General features: G+C 42.6%; 2 protein-coding genes across 17 annotated transcripts in view; one reads left to right on the top strand and one right to left on the bottom strand.

Annotated features, from left to right (window-relative positions):
- Positions 1-12,046, bottom strand: part of LOC143040046 (uncharacterized) — a 99,153-nt gene that overhangs the window by 43,069 nt on the left and 44,038 nt on the right. The window lies entirely within an intron of this gene.
- The window catches only part of tweek (transmembrane protein KIAA1109 homolog tweek), a 101,975-nt gene that overhangs the window by 63,803 nt on the left and 26,126 nt on the right, over positions 1-12,046 (top strand). For 9 of the 15 annotated variants that reach the window (XM_076210633.1, XM_076210642.1, XM_076210645.1 and 6 more), the window contains exons 55-67: positions 244-365; positions 541-666; positions 1,841-1,999; positions 5,621-5,720; positions 5,842-6,023; positions 6,148-6,303; positions 6,510-6,774; positions 7,870-8,066; positions 8,378-8,748; positions 9,921-10,028; positions 10,210-10,359; positions 11,081-11,175; positions 11,347-11,506. In XM_076210633.1, coding sequence (XP_076066748.1) covers positions 244-365; positions 541-666; positions 1,841-1,999; positions 5,621-5,720; positions 5,842-6,023; positions 6,148-6,303; positions 6,510-6,774; positions 7,870-8,066; positions 8,378-8,748; positions 9,921-10,028; positions 10,210-10,359; positions 11,081-11,175; positions 11,347-11,506 — 2,191 coding nt within the window. The remainder of the gene's footprint in view (positions 1-243; positions 366-540; positions 667-1,840; positions 2,000-5,620; positions 5,721-5,841; positions 6,024-6,147; positions 6,304-6,509; positions 6,775-7,869; positions 8,067-8,377; positions 8,749-9,920; positions 10,029-10,209; positions 10,360-11,080; positions 11,176-11,346; positions 11,507-12,046) is intronic. The other 6 variants (XM_076210647.1, XM_076210637.1, XM_076210634.1 and 3 more) reach the window with 4 other exon arrangements.

Raw genomic sequence — 12,046 nt, 5'->3', positions numbered from 1 at the left:
GAATTTCTTCACAGATTTTGCAGATTAGTTGCTCATTCTTGCACTTCAGTGGATTACAGTTTTTTGTCGTGTAGAAATTATCCCTCCATGTTACTGTGGATTTTTGTAACATTGCAGTTCCAAAATCCAATATATTTTTTGCTCTCAATAAATGCTCACCTTCATTTAAATGAACAGACTAATAATTGTTAATGGACAAGGTCTTTCAGTATGCTGCTTATGCTTGCTTTTACTTGTTTTTAGATGGGGTTGTGCTCCGAGAAGGGGGGTACTTGAGTGCCGTCGCTGAAATTGGTGCCCTTGAACACTGCTTAACCACAGATCTTCTTAACCACCTTGTGTTTGTTCAAAAAGTCTTCATGAAGGTTATTATTCATTTGTCATATATGTAATGTTTCTTTAGTTGAATTATAAGTATTTTCATTTCCTGAACATTTAGTATTACACTTGGATCATAAGTGTTTGTTTCTAATTTGAATTTCAAATTGAACAAATGAAACACATTATGATAAATTTTTTAACAAGATAATTGATGTTTAGGAAGTGAATGAGGTTGTTCAGAAGATGGCAGGAGGAGACAAACCTGTTCCACTGTGGGGTGAAGAAGGCCCGAGTCACTCTGTCCACCCAAGACGTCTTCTCTTCACTCTTCAACTGAGACTAAAGGTACTGTTTTCATGCATATTGGTTTAGAATGTGACAAGGTATACAAAGATGGTATGTGGAACAAAGAGGATCGGAGGTAATTGATGGAAGGGTAGCGAGTGGTGGGATGATGAAGCGAACAAGGTAATAGAAGAGAAGAAGCAAGCATTCAGGGACTGGTTTCAAAGTAGGAAGAGAGAAACATGTGAAAGGTACAAAGAAAAAAGAGAAGTAAAACAAAAGATACATATACCAAAAGCTCTTACCCCCTTACCAGGGAGGTAGCCAAAGTCAAAAGGCATAAATCCACTAGCACCCATCCACTCCCATTCACCACCCCTCCCTCACTCCCATCTCAGCTCCTCATGGATGACAAGTCGTCTCTGCATCTTGCCCATTGCCTTTGGAAAGACGTAATGCAGCAAGACACAACACATCCATAGCAAGGCCACTTCATTTAATCAGAGACACTCCCTCCTCATTTTTCACTCTATCCAACCTAGTAACCCCTACCATACTTCTCAGACATTTCATCTCAAATACATTTAAACTCTTGTTCTCTTATGTACCATGTCTCTGCCTCATGCAGTGCTATTGGCACAATAACCTCTTCATACATCCTCCTCTTACTATCCATTCCCAAATGTCTATTTCTCATTACACTTTTTAATCCCCTGAGGCACTACTTGTGTTTCTCAATATACAATTTACCTCCTCCTCCACTCCTCCCTTTCCTGCCACATGTCACCCCAAGTACCTAAAGTTATCCACTTCCTCCAGCCTCTCTCCTTTAACAAAAGATAAAGGAGGGAAAAAGGAGAGTAGATATAAAATAGGGGAGGTGTATGACAAAATTTTGAAAGTAATAAAGAGATGTTTTGGAAGAAAGTTAAGAGAGGAAGGGGAGGTAAGTCAAGTAGAGCAGAAAAGGTGAAAGGCACAGAGATGGACAGATGTTAACGGAAGAGGAGGAGATAAGAAGATGGGCAGAGAATTTTAGAGAGCTGTTGAGTGTGGAGGAGGATAGGGAGGGATTGGTGTTAGCCGTGGGAGATGCTAAGAAAGTGAAGGTGTTGGGAGAGGAAAATGGAGGAGAAATGAGAAAAGATGGGGTACAAGTAGTTCTTAAATGATAAGAGTGATTTGTTCCATGATATGTATGCATATTTATTAATGTATTTATTTCAATTCACAGGGAATAATGATAACTGCAACAACTCCAACCCAGTCTGCAGTTCGGCTAGAAACTGGGCTATTTGAACTGCAGCTGAGCAATCGAGTAGAAAATATTAGTGGTTCATCACATACATCTCAAACAGCAAGCAATGCTGTTAAACTCTTTGGAAAAGCTCAGGTATGGCTGTACAACAAATAATTATCAAATCATTTTAAGAAAACATTACAATTATAATGTTTACATTCTAGTATGTCTCTACAGGTCCTTAGAACTTCATGTGAAAATTTATACTTTTAAATGTTAGTCTCTCACTTAGACATTAGTAATAAGATATGCTAGGAAGACTTAGGGACATAAGTGTATTTAGGGAGGAGGGTAGTGGTTTATCAGATTATTATCTGGCGGAAGGAAAATTGAGACTGGAGTTCAAGTGGAGGGAAAATAAAAGGGAGTGTACCATAGAAGAGGTGAAGGTGAACAAATTAGATTAGAAGCAAAAAGAGAAATGATATCAAGCAGACCTAAGAGAAATATGGGATGCAGTGAATGATAAAGTAGAAACAGAAATAGAAGAATGGGTATCATTTTAAGGAAAAAATTATGTGTACAAAGATGGTATGTGGGATGAGGAGGATGGGAGTGAACGAAAGAGGCACCAAGTGGTATGGTGAAGGGGAAGGAAGAATGACTTGTACCTAAACAAAAGTGTGGAAAGCAGAAGTGGATGGAAGGAATTTGAAGGGAAGACCAAGAATGAGGTGGATGGACTAGGCGAAGAGGTTGTCTACATAAATAATATAATGGAAGGTATGACAAGATTAGTGATGAGAAAATACCAAAATTTCTAAAAAGTTTTGACACAAGTCCCAATACTGCTCAAAACTTCTGATTCTGATACGAACCTGATTTTAATACCTACAATTGGTTTGGGTAACTAATACTTTATGAACAAAGTACATACCATATACAAAGTACATTTATTAACCATTTATCAGAATCGGAAGTTCAGAGCATTATCGGGACTTGGAATCGTTAAAATGTAATTTTCGCAGGAAAATTAATGCTGTCAGAGGATCCAGGAAAGGGCTGAAATATTGGGAGTTGGTGATTCCATCTCATTGCAAAAAGGTCCACTAGAGGGGAGCCCCATTTGCTGAGGATGAAGTTCGCTACTTCTCGATAGAGGGACCATTCTGTGTTGATTATCTGATTCTTCCTGCCGAGGTGGTCCGCCCAGACATTCCTCTTCCCCGGGATGTAACGGGCTTTGAGTGACACCTGGAGATTCTTGGCTAGGTTGAGGATGTCCATCATCAGAAGGCATAGTTCCTGAGACTCCCCTTGCTCGTTCAGGTAGGGTACTACCGAGGAGTTGTCCGACATTATGCCCACTACTTTTCCTGAGACTTGATCCTTGAAGTGACGGAGAGCCAGGAGTACTGCTTTCAACTCAAGCCAATTGATATGGGCTGTCCGCTCGACTGTGGACCAGGAACCGCTGATGTGATCGTCGTTGAGGTGGGCTCCCCAGCCCTCCTTGGAGGCATCGGAGAACAGGAGGACTTCGGGGGGAGATGGGCCGAGGGGCATCCCCATGAGAAGGTTGCATGGGCCTTCCACCAGAGAAGAGAATCCTTGACTTCTTCGGTGAGGGAGATGTGTTGTAGGGGTTCTCCCTCTTGCGGGGCCCATTGAGACTTGAGGAGCCACTGTAGCGGTCGCATTCTTTGTCTACTCCAGGGGATTAATTTCTATATGGAGGCCATATGGCCCAGGAGGATTTGGCATTGTGTAGCCGTCAGGAACCTGGTCGATAGTGCCTGTGCAACTAGAGAAGCGAGATTCGGGATCCCCTTTCCTACTAGGAAGGATTCCATTAGGGAGGAGTCCAGGACCATACCCAGGTACGTGACTCTCTGTTCTGGTAAGAAATCTGACTTTTCCGTTGACTACTGTGCCCAATTTCAGGACAAAGGTTAGGACCATTCTCAGGTGTTCTGGCATAGCTGGGCGGAATGCATCTTGGAGGTCCAGCGACACCATGAAGTTCCCTTCCCTGATAGACGCCCTTACGGACTCTGGGGAGGCCATTCGGAACTTTGTCAGGGAAAAGGAACTTGTTGAGTGGAGACAAATAGATGACTGGTCTCCACACCCCTGTTGTCTTTTCTACTAGGAATAGCCGTGAGAAGAACCCTGGGTCCGGAGTCGAGACTTCCACTAAAGTTCCTGTCTGGAGCAAAACGGAGGATTCCTCCGCTAGGGCCCGCCCGCGAGCCGAGTCCGGGTGGAAGCTGCTGACTTGGATGGGATAGAGGGAGAGGTTTGGGACAGTGGAAAAGGGAAGACAATAGCCCGTCTTAATGACTCAGTAGGTCCAGTCTTCCGCCCCGGCCTCTTCCCATGCTCTCCAGTAGAGGGAGAGGCAACCCCCTATCCTGTGCAGAGGGGCTGGCGAATTCCTAGGAGTCCTGTGGGGGAGTCCGGAGCCTCTATAATGTTTGCGTCTAGGATCTCGGAGTCCACCATATCCGGGGGAATCAGCGTGTGGGTGAGCATAAATCTCCCTGAGGAGGGGGTCACTGGGGTCCCCGAGGATGGTGTCTCTCCTGCGGGACTCGAAGTTGGCCCAGGACGTTGAGAGACAGGAAACCTGATGCTTCAGGGCTCTGCTCGCGCTTGCCAAAAAGCCTGGAGGTCGCATTCTTCCTGGGGTTGTAGTGCGGGTAAGAACCCCCACGCCGAGGCAAGGAGGCGTTCTAGCCAGGAGTTCACCGCCAGGGACAGAGCCAGTGATTGAAGGTGGTTGCTGACTTCCCTGCCAGAGAGGAGGACGTTTCGTCTGCGCAGCGACTCGGCGTCCGCCTTAACCAGCTCTGGTAACCTCGCCGGGATCGAGGCTGCTCCGAGGGTTGACCCCGATGGGGTGTAGAAGCGCTTCTGGTGTTCCAATGGGACCGGAAGCCAACGCGTCTTCTCGGTCGTCCTTGTTGCGAGAGCGTCGGAGGCCTGGGCCATGGCTCTCGCCGTCTGCGTACTCCATGGAAGGTGGAGGGGAGGAGGCTGGGCTTTCTGAGAGTTGGCCGTCATGAAGATGTCAGACTCGAATGTGGCTTCCTCTTCTTTCGGGTGGCCCAGTCGATTCGCCCTCCGAACCCTCGCGAGGACGTCCGAGAAGGAAGGTGGGACCACCATCGAGGATTCCGACTGGGAAACGGGAGGGGAAAGGGAGCGTGGCCCCCCCCCCCTACGGAGCTGTGGACATCGTCGTCGGCGTAGGAGGGGTCGGGACGGGCAGAGAGGAACCTCACGCTACCATCCCGGTCACTGATGGGTACAGAGGGGGGCCGAGCAAGTGGAAGATGGTCGAGGGGGGCCCTTGGGGGCGGTGACTCCTCACGAGCTTCCGTGCGGTGCACGAACCGCGCTTGAGAAGCGCGGAAAAATTCCCGTTGGGCCTCCATCTGTTCCTTCAACGTAGTGACGAGTGAACAGAGTGGGGAGGAGGTCCGGGGAATGTCCGCTTGAGTCCCGCCTGGGTGCGGATGGTCCGGGAGACGCCAATGGGAGACTGCCTCCTCTGGACGAAGCCGAGTCAGAACAAATTTAGGCATCATCCCATCACCAGACAAGATACTCCAACATGTGCACAAATGATGCAAAGGTTGTCAGATGAATGAAATATCTCTCAGGTCTGATTTGATGAGAGTTTTCCTCCAACATCAATTCTCTCCCTCACCTCCACATTTCCCACTCTATGTGTTTTCCATATTTTATAGGTTTCTTCTCCTTTTGTAGGTGGATATTAATGTCGCTTTGGGGCAACTCATACGTAATGAGATGTTTGAGGAAGCAGAACCAGAGTTTCAGAAACTGGCTTTCTTCAAAACTCGAATATGTAAGAAATTTTGTTGTTCATATTGCTACCTTTTCAGAAGTATATGAATATTTTATGTGTTTTATAAATCAAAGTAATTTTTAATTTATATGCATGTATATAAACATATCTAAACACCCAGGTCTTCGCAATGCCTTCCACAATGAAACTGGCTCCGTGGACGATGGAGAGGTGGTCCTCATTCGCTTGATTCGACCTTTGGTTTGTGTCCAGCCCTTGGCAGTTGACAGGGCTGTTTTAGTGTGGCTTAATTACAAGAATGCATACGAATATTGGAGTGACCAGCGAGCATCACTTAACAAGGTCTTACTTGTTTTCCAACTTGTATTTCTAAATACTGCACAAGAATTTTTCATGATTACTATTACTGACTCATATCTCTTTTCCCAACTTAAGTGGCATTACTCATTGTTTATTCCCTTATTAGGAAGTTTTGACGGCCACACAACAAGTTTTTGAAAAGGTTCCTCAGTTTTCTACCCTGTCCTCTGCAGCTCACATCAAGAACAATCTCTATCTGCAGCTCACTGTTGATGACATAGGTGTTTGCTTACCACTAAACCCATGTCGCTCAGTGAGTAAAGTAGGTTTAATTGTTTTGACTTTTTGATGTCAATGTGGATGACTAGGTTTACTGTAAGTAGGTTAGCTACCACTGATAAAGAACAGGATTGAAATGTAATGCTGATGATTAATAGGATTGAAGTTTAGGACTGCATAAAACAAAACAAAAATATTGATATACATTTTTTGTGTGTGAATGCATACCTATTTTGATTTCCCATACAGGTTAGTCATCAAGTTGTAGACACAGAAACACGAGATGCAGTGGTTGTGACTTTAGAGAGTACTATTATATCAGCATGCAACTCTGGGTCTTTAGTATGTAAAGCCAGATTCAAAGGATTTTGTATGCGTTTTGCACCCGAGTTTGAAACAAGCCTTGATGACTGGAAGCCAAATCTCAAAGATCAGACCATAATGAATCTCTGCACTGTATCTGAAGGAACGTATGAAGTATGTAGCAGAACTGTTGCCAAAAGCTCTGACAAAGGTATGTTCAAATGACTTGATTATCTTTTGATTAGTCTGTTTGCTTCAACACACTAACAATCCCCCACACAACAACACAATACCACTTCCATAAGTTTCCTTGCTGCATTGCTCCTGACCCAGGCAGCAGGTCGGAGACTGGGATGACCCATCATCCAAAAGGAGCTAAGGTGGGAAGGAAACAAAGAGGGTGGATGGGAGTGGGTGTGTGCCTTTGACTTGGCTACCTCCCTTGTATGGGGGAAGATGCCCCTAGTATATAGAGAAATAGAAGTTTCCCTAATCTGTATCTGCTTTCCACACTTTTTTTACTAGTCTTTTTCTCATTCATTCCAAGTACCCAAACCATCTCACCTTCCTTTGATCATCACTTTCTGATGGCTCTCTTTTCACTCCCATTCTCTGCCTAACCTCCACATTTTTCACTATGTATTATACATTCCTTGCATACCTACCAAACTCCTCATACATGAATACATTTACCAAAGCCTTTTTCCCCCATACAAGGGAGGTAGCAAAAAAAAAAAAAGGCATAAAAACTACTCCCACCCATTCCATCTCTAACATACTCCACTCCCCTCCATCTTCCCTCCCTTTTATCTTGGCACCTCCTGGATGAGTCCTCACACACTTTAGCTATACTTAAAGATGAAAGTTCAAGTATTGACAGGTTTTGAAGACAAGTAATAGGGAGAAGATTTTTCTTGATGTCTGTCTTCCAGGACTTGCAGGTTCTACTGGACCCTGGCCATTGTAACTTAATTTCACAACAGCCTCAGTCCCCCTCATAAGAGAGTAGCTGACTCAAAGCATACTTTAAATCTGTATTAGATCTTTACCAAATTGAAACTACCTATATACTAAGAGTTTTTCCCCCATATAAGGGAGGTAGCCAAGTCAAAGGGACAGACCTACTCCTACACATTTCACCCCCATCCATTGCCCTTGTTTCTCTCTCATTTTAGTTCCTCATGGAAGCAGTGCAGCAAAACAGTTGACACCAAGCTGAAACAGACAGACTAATTGCCATTTCTCTCAACAGATCTGAACTTTGTCACTTTCACAATGACTGTTTCAGTTTTGATGTTTTTTTCAGCTGAGAATGCAAAATGGTTCTTAAATGTGCAGTGGCAAATGGAAGGTGTGGATCTACACTTTGATGTAACCATTGGAAAACACCTTAGTGCCCTGGCCCGAACACTGACGATGTTGACTGGGGCACCTGACACAGGTGGTCCTCAGGGAGAATATGATTCAGACGATGCCGATGAAGCTGATGGAATAAGTTCTCAGGTAATGTGGTTACTAGATTCACTGGCAAGTTTCTCAGTACAATGTTTTACTTGCATTAAAGTGAACTAAACATCTTGAATTTGGTTATAGAGACTGAGGGATATGTAATGACTGAAATTTGTATATTATACATGGTTATTTATGAGTTGGCTACAAAATTACTAACCATCACTCTTTGTTTTCCTTTGAAACAAAAATTGATATTTATTTATAAGTTTGAAAACGTGTTACCATTTTAGTTTGACATTATTCTCTCGTTTTTCCAATGTCGTTGCTTTTTCTATTCTTTTAACAATTATTTGGGTGTGCAGGAATCTGCTTTAACAAGGAGACAAGCACAATTCAATGCCAGTCTGCCCGCCTTTATTTATGATCCTAACCTTGATGCAAGACAGCGTGCAAAGCTTTTGGAAATTGAAATGAATGAACAAGCCAAGACAGTGAATGATCTCAAGACATTAGGCGCCTCTGCAAGTACCATTGAGCAGGAGATGAGACGACTACAAGAATTAGAGGCTGTTGTTTTCCATGACTTTAGAAGGGACATGATAAAGAGGCTCCGTAGACAAAGCGTGAAGGCAACGTCTATGCGGGACCGTTTGGGGCTGGGACAGAAAACTCATCTCAGATCCAAGAGTTTCAAAGTTCCTTCACCTACTATTGAAGTCAAGGAACCATCCCTGTAAGTAACTGTTCAAGAAGTACAGTGACCTCTATTTTTATGGAAGGGTTACATGCCATGAGTGGTTGTATATTATAAAAATTGTCCAAAATAAACTTTTTTTCTCCATAGAATTTAATGTAATCATCTCATTGGAATATGCTGAAAAGGAGCTAAGCTTATAGAATCCTATTTCTTTTTCTCCGTTTGTCATACCTAGCTTTAAATTTGATCATGGTTTTAACTTGGCTTACATCATGTAAGATGTTCCATTTGACTTAAATTTAGTACATATACCAAGGGCTTGTTTTCCCTTACAAGGGAGATAGCCAAAGTCAAAGCCATAAATCCACTCCCACTCATTTCATCCCCACATACTCCACTCCCTCTTTTCTTGACTCCTCTTGGATGATGGGTCACCCCTGCATTTCACCCACTGCCCTGGGTCAGAAGCAATGCAGCAAGACCCAGCACATCCACAGCAAGGCCACTTCATTTAATTGGCGACCCCCCTATCTGTCCCCTCATGTAGAAAAATAGAAGATGGGGAGAAATCCCTTTGGGCTGCATCAAAATATCATTAACACCCTCACCCCCTGAATATGTACTAGGGGTTGCATTACATAGCTGTGTAATATTTTCTTCAATGTGGTTTGTGTAATAATAATTGTGCTTAAAGTAAGTCTCCTCTTTCTGTTATCATATTTAAAAAAAATACTCATTTTAAATGTGTAAAAAGAGAGACTGCTGCACATGATGAAATCAATTAGTTGTTACAATTACAATGGCAAGGCATGCTGAAAGGAGACATTTTGACCTATCAAGGTCAGATAAAGAAAAGAAATAAAGACACTGTATATAACTGAGAAATTAAAGTATTCTGATTAGTTTTAGAATTCATAGTTATCTGATCTTAGCTCCTTGTGGATGAAGGGTCATCCCTGTATCCTGCTCACTGCAGATCAGAAGCTATGCAGCAAGACACAGTACATCCACAGCAAGGCCACTTCACTTAATCAGTGACCGCCCCCCTCCCATGTCCCTCTTCATTCAAAAGGAGCCGAGATGAGAGGGAAATATGGGTGGTGGATGGGTGTGTGCTTTTGACTTGGCTACCCCCCTTATAAAGGGGAAGAACTCCTTGGTGTATAGATAAATAGATAGTTATGAGATTTTCTTCATTACATTTCTAGTAGCGTCAGTGCTGCAAGTAGCGAAAGGACTTCTCTGTCAGTAGAGGGTTCACCATCACACGGCTCCATAACGGATACGTCAGGTCCAAGGGTGAAATTTGCTCCAGGGTAAGAATTTGTCGTAGTGTGTGTGTGTAAACCACGTCACCACCTAAGTCTGTATCAAGTGTTGTTCAGAGGCGATTGGTTACTGAGAGCCTGTGTGTGAATAGTACTGTGTGGGTGATGGTCCTCCAAAACATAACTGCAATATATTTGTGGCTAACAGTTGAATTGATTTTTTAACTAGACGTCACTCATCTTTGACCAGCGGATCGTCCGACTCCAATCCAACAGATGAAGTAGATATGAGTGATGTTTTTGTTCCAAGTATCAATGGCAGAACACCTACTCCACCTGAAGCCACAGATACTGATACCATCACTTTCAATACTTTAAGGTTTGATATCCATATCATCACTGAAAGTACAGTAAGTCCTCATTATACAGTACATATGGGTTCCTGAAAACCTTACCGCAAATTGAAATTACAGTATACCAAACCCATTATAACATGTAATAATAGGATATAGCAGATGTACCTTCTCCCTGCTCTTTCCTCTTCAAAATACGAGCGGATACCGTATCTGTGAATTTTTCTGACCGTAAATAGAATCGAGGGTAGTAATTACCAAATACCGTAACTGTGAATTTACCAGATAAAGAATTACCATATAAGGAGGACTCACTGTACTTGTGAAGTATTCCCAGCTTCTCGTACAAAGGTACAGTTGGCAAAATTTTCACATGGTCCACCAAATGAAGATGTGGCTTATATGGCAGAAGTGCTTGCATTAAGGGAATGCAAATGTTGCTGAAATTTAATTCTACATGCGTTCATTTTTGCATTTACAAGAAGAACACTATTGCCACATCATCCACTGTTGCACAAGTAAGTGGTCCATACAGAAATTTTGCCAGCTGTACATAAGTATTTTTTTCGTTCTTGTGGAAGCAAATCATTATGCAATAACTTGTGTTTCCTACAGCAGAATGTTGACTCTTACATACAGAAATTTTGCCAGCTGTACATAAGTATTTTTTTCGCTATTGTGGAAGCAAATCATTATGCAATAACTTGTGTTTCCTACAGCAGAATGTTGATTCTTACATATTTTCAGCACTGAGGTTGCAAATGCAAATGAGTGTAATGGAGATGCAGTTACAACACCTTCACCACTTGGTAAGAAATCCATAAGCTCAGGGTCTGGGGCAGGTAAGTTCATTTGCTTATAATACTAGTGTGTGATAGTTTGGTGAGGATAGAGGTAATTCATCATACAGTCGTGAACAGAGCCTTGGATTATAGATGAAATATTTGTCAAACAATTATATACATTTTGGTCATATGTCATTGCCTTTATTTGTTTCATTTTACAATCAACAGGAAACTTGACTCCAGGAGCACCGTCTGCCCCAAGTTCAGTTGGATCTAGTAAGCCCCAAGACCAAACCATTGACCTTGAACTGGATGTGAAGGTTTGCATTAGTTCCGGTGAATGTGTCTTGTACAACAAAGACTTTGCTAAGGAAGAGGACAGTAAGCGGTAAGCAAGACTACATGGGTTTGGTCATGTGCTTTTCTTTGAAAGTAGATGCTAGACATTGTATAGTACTTGTGAATTACAGATCATTCAGGAAAGGCTTGCAGAAGGGAAAGAATTAACTTGAATGCTTCCAGTAGGGTAGAAATGACCCACTTAATATGAAGAGCATGTAGTGTAGGGCTAAATTATTAATCAGGAATCCACAGAGTTATAATACTTTTGTGATAAAACAATAATAGGCATACACAATGATGATGGGAAAAGTATAGAATCTTTCTCTCCTTCTCTCTAACTCTCTCTTTCAATTTTCCTCTGTCTTTAATTCATTCTCTCTATTGTTCTCTCCTCTTTCCCTCTTTCCTTCTCACTCTCTTTTCCTCTCTTTCCCTCTCACTCTCTCCTTCCTGCAACCCTCCTTAAATCCATCTTTTCCCACCTGTATGACTGTAATAAGGGTATGTAAAAAATTAAATGAAGATGAAATTAAGAGAATAGACAAAATAGAGGATAATGATGCTATACCAACTCAAAAGAAAATAT

The sequence above is a fragment of the Oratosquilla oratoria genome, chromosome 27, assembly GCF_046742065.1.
Source record: "Oratosquilla oratoria isolate Oo_2021 chromosome 27, ASM4674206v1, whole genome shotgun sequence".
In the NCBI taxonomy this organism is placed as follows: domain Eukaryota; kingdom Metazoa; phylum Arthropoda; class Malacostraca; order Stomatopoda; family Squillidae; genus Oratosquilla; species Oratosquilla oratoria.
This window is presented reverse-complemented; position numbering and strand designations above follow the sequence as displayed.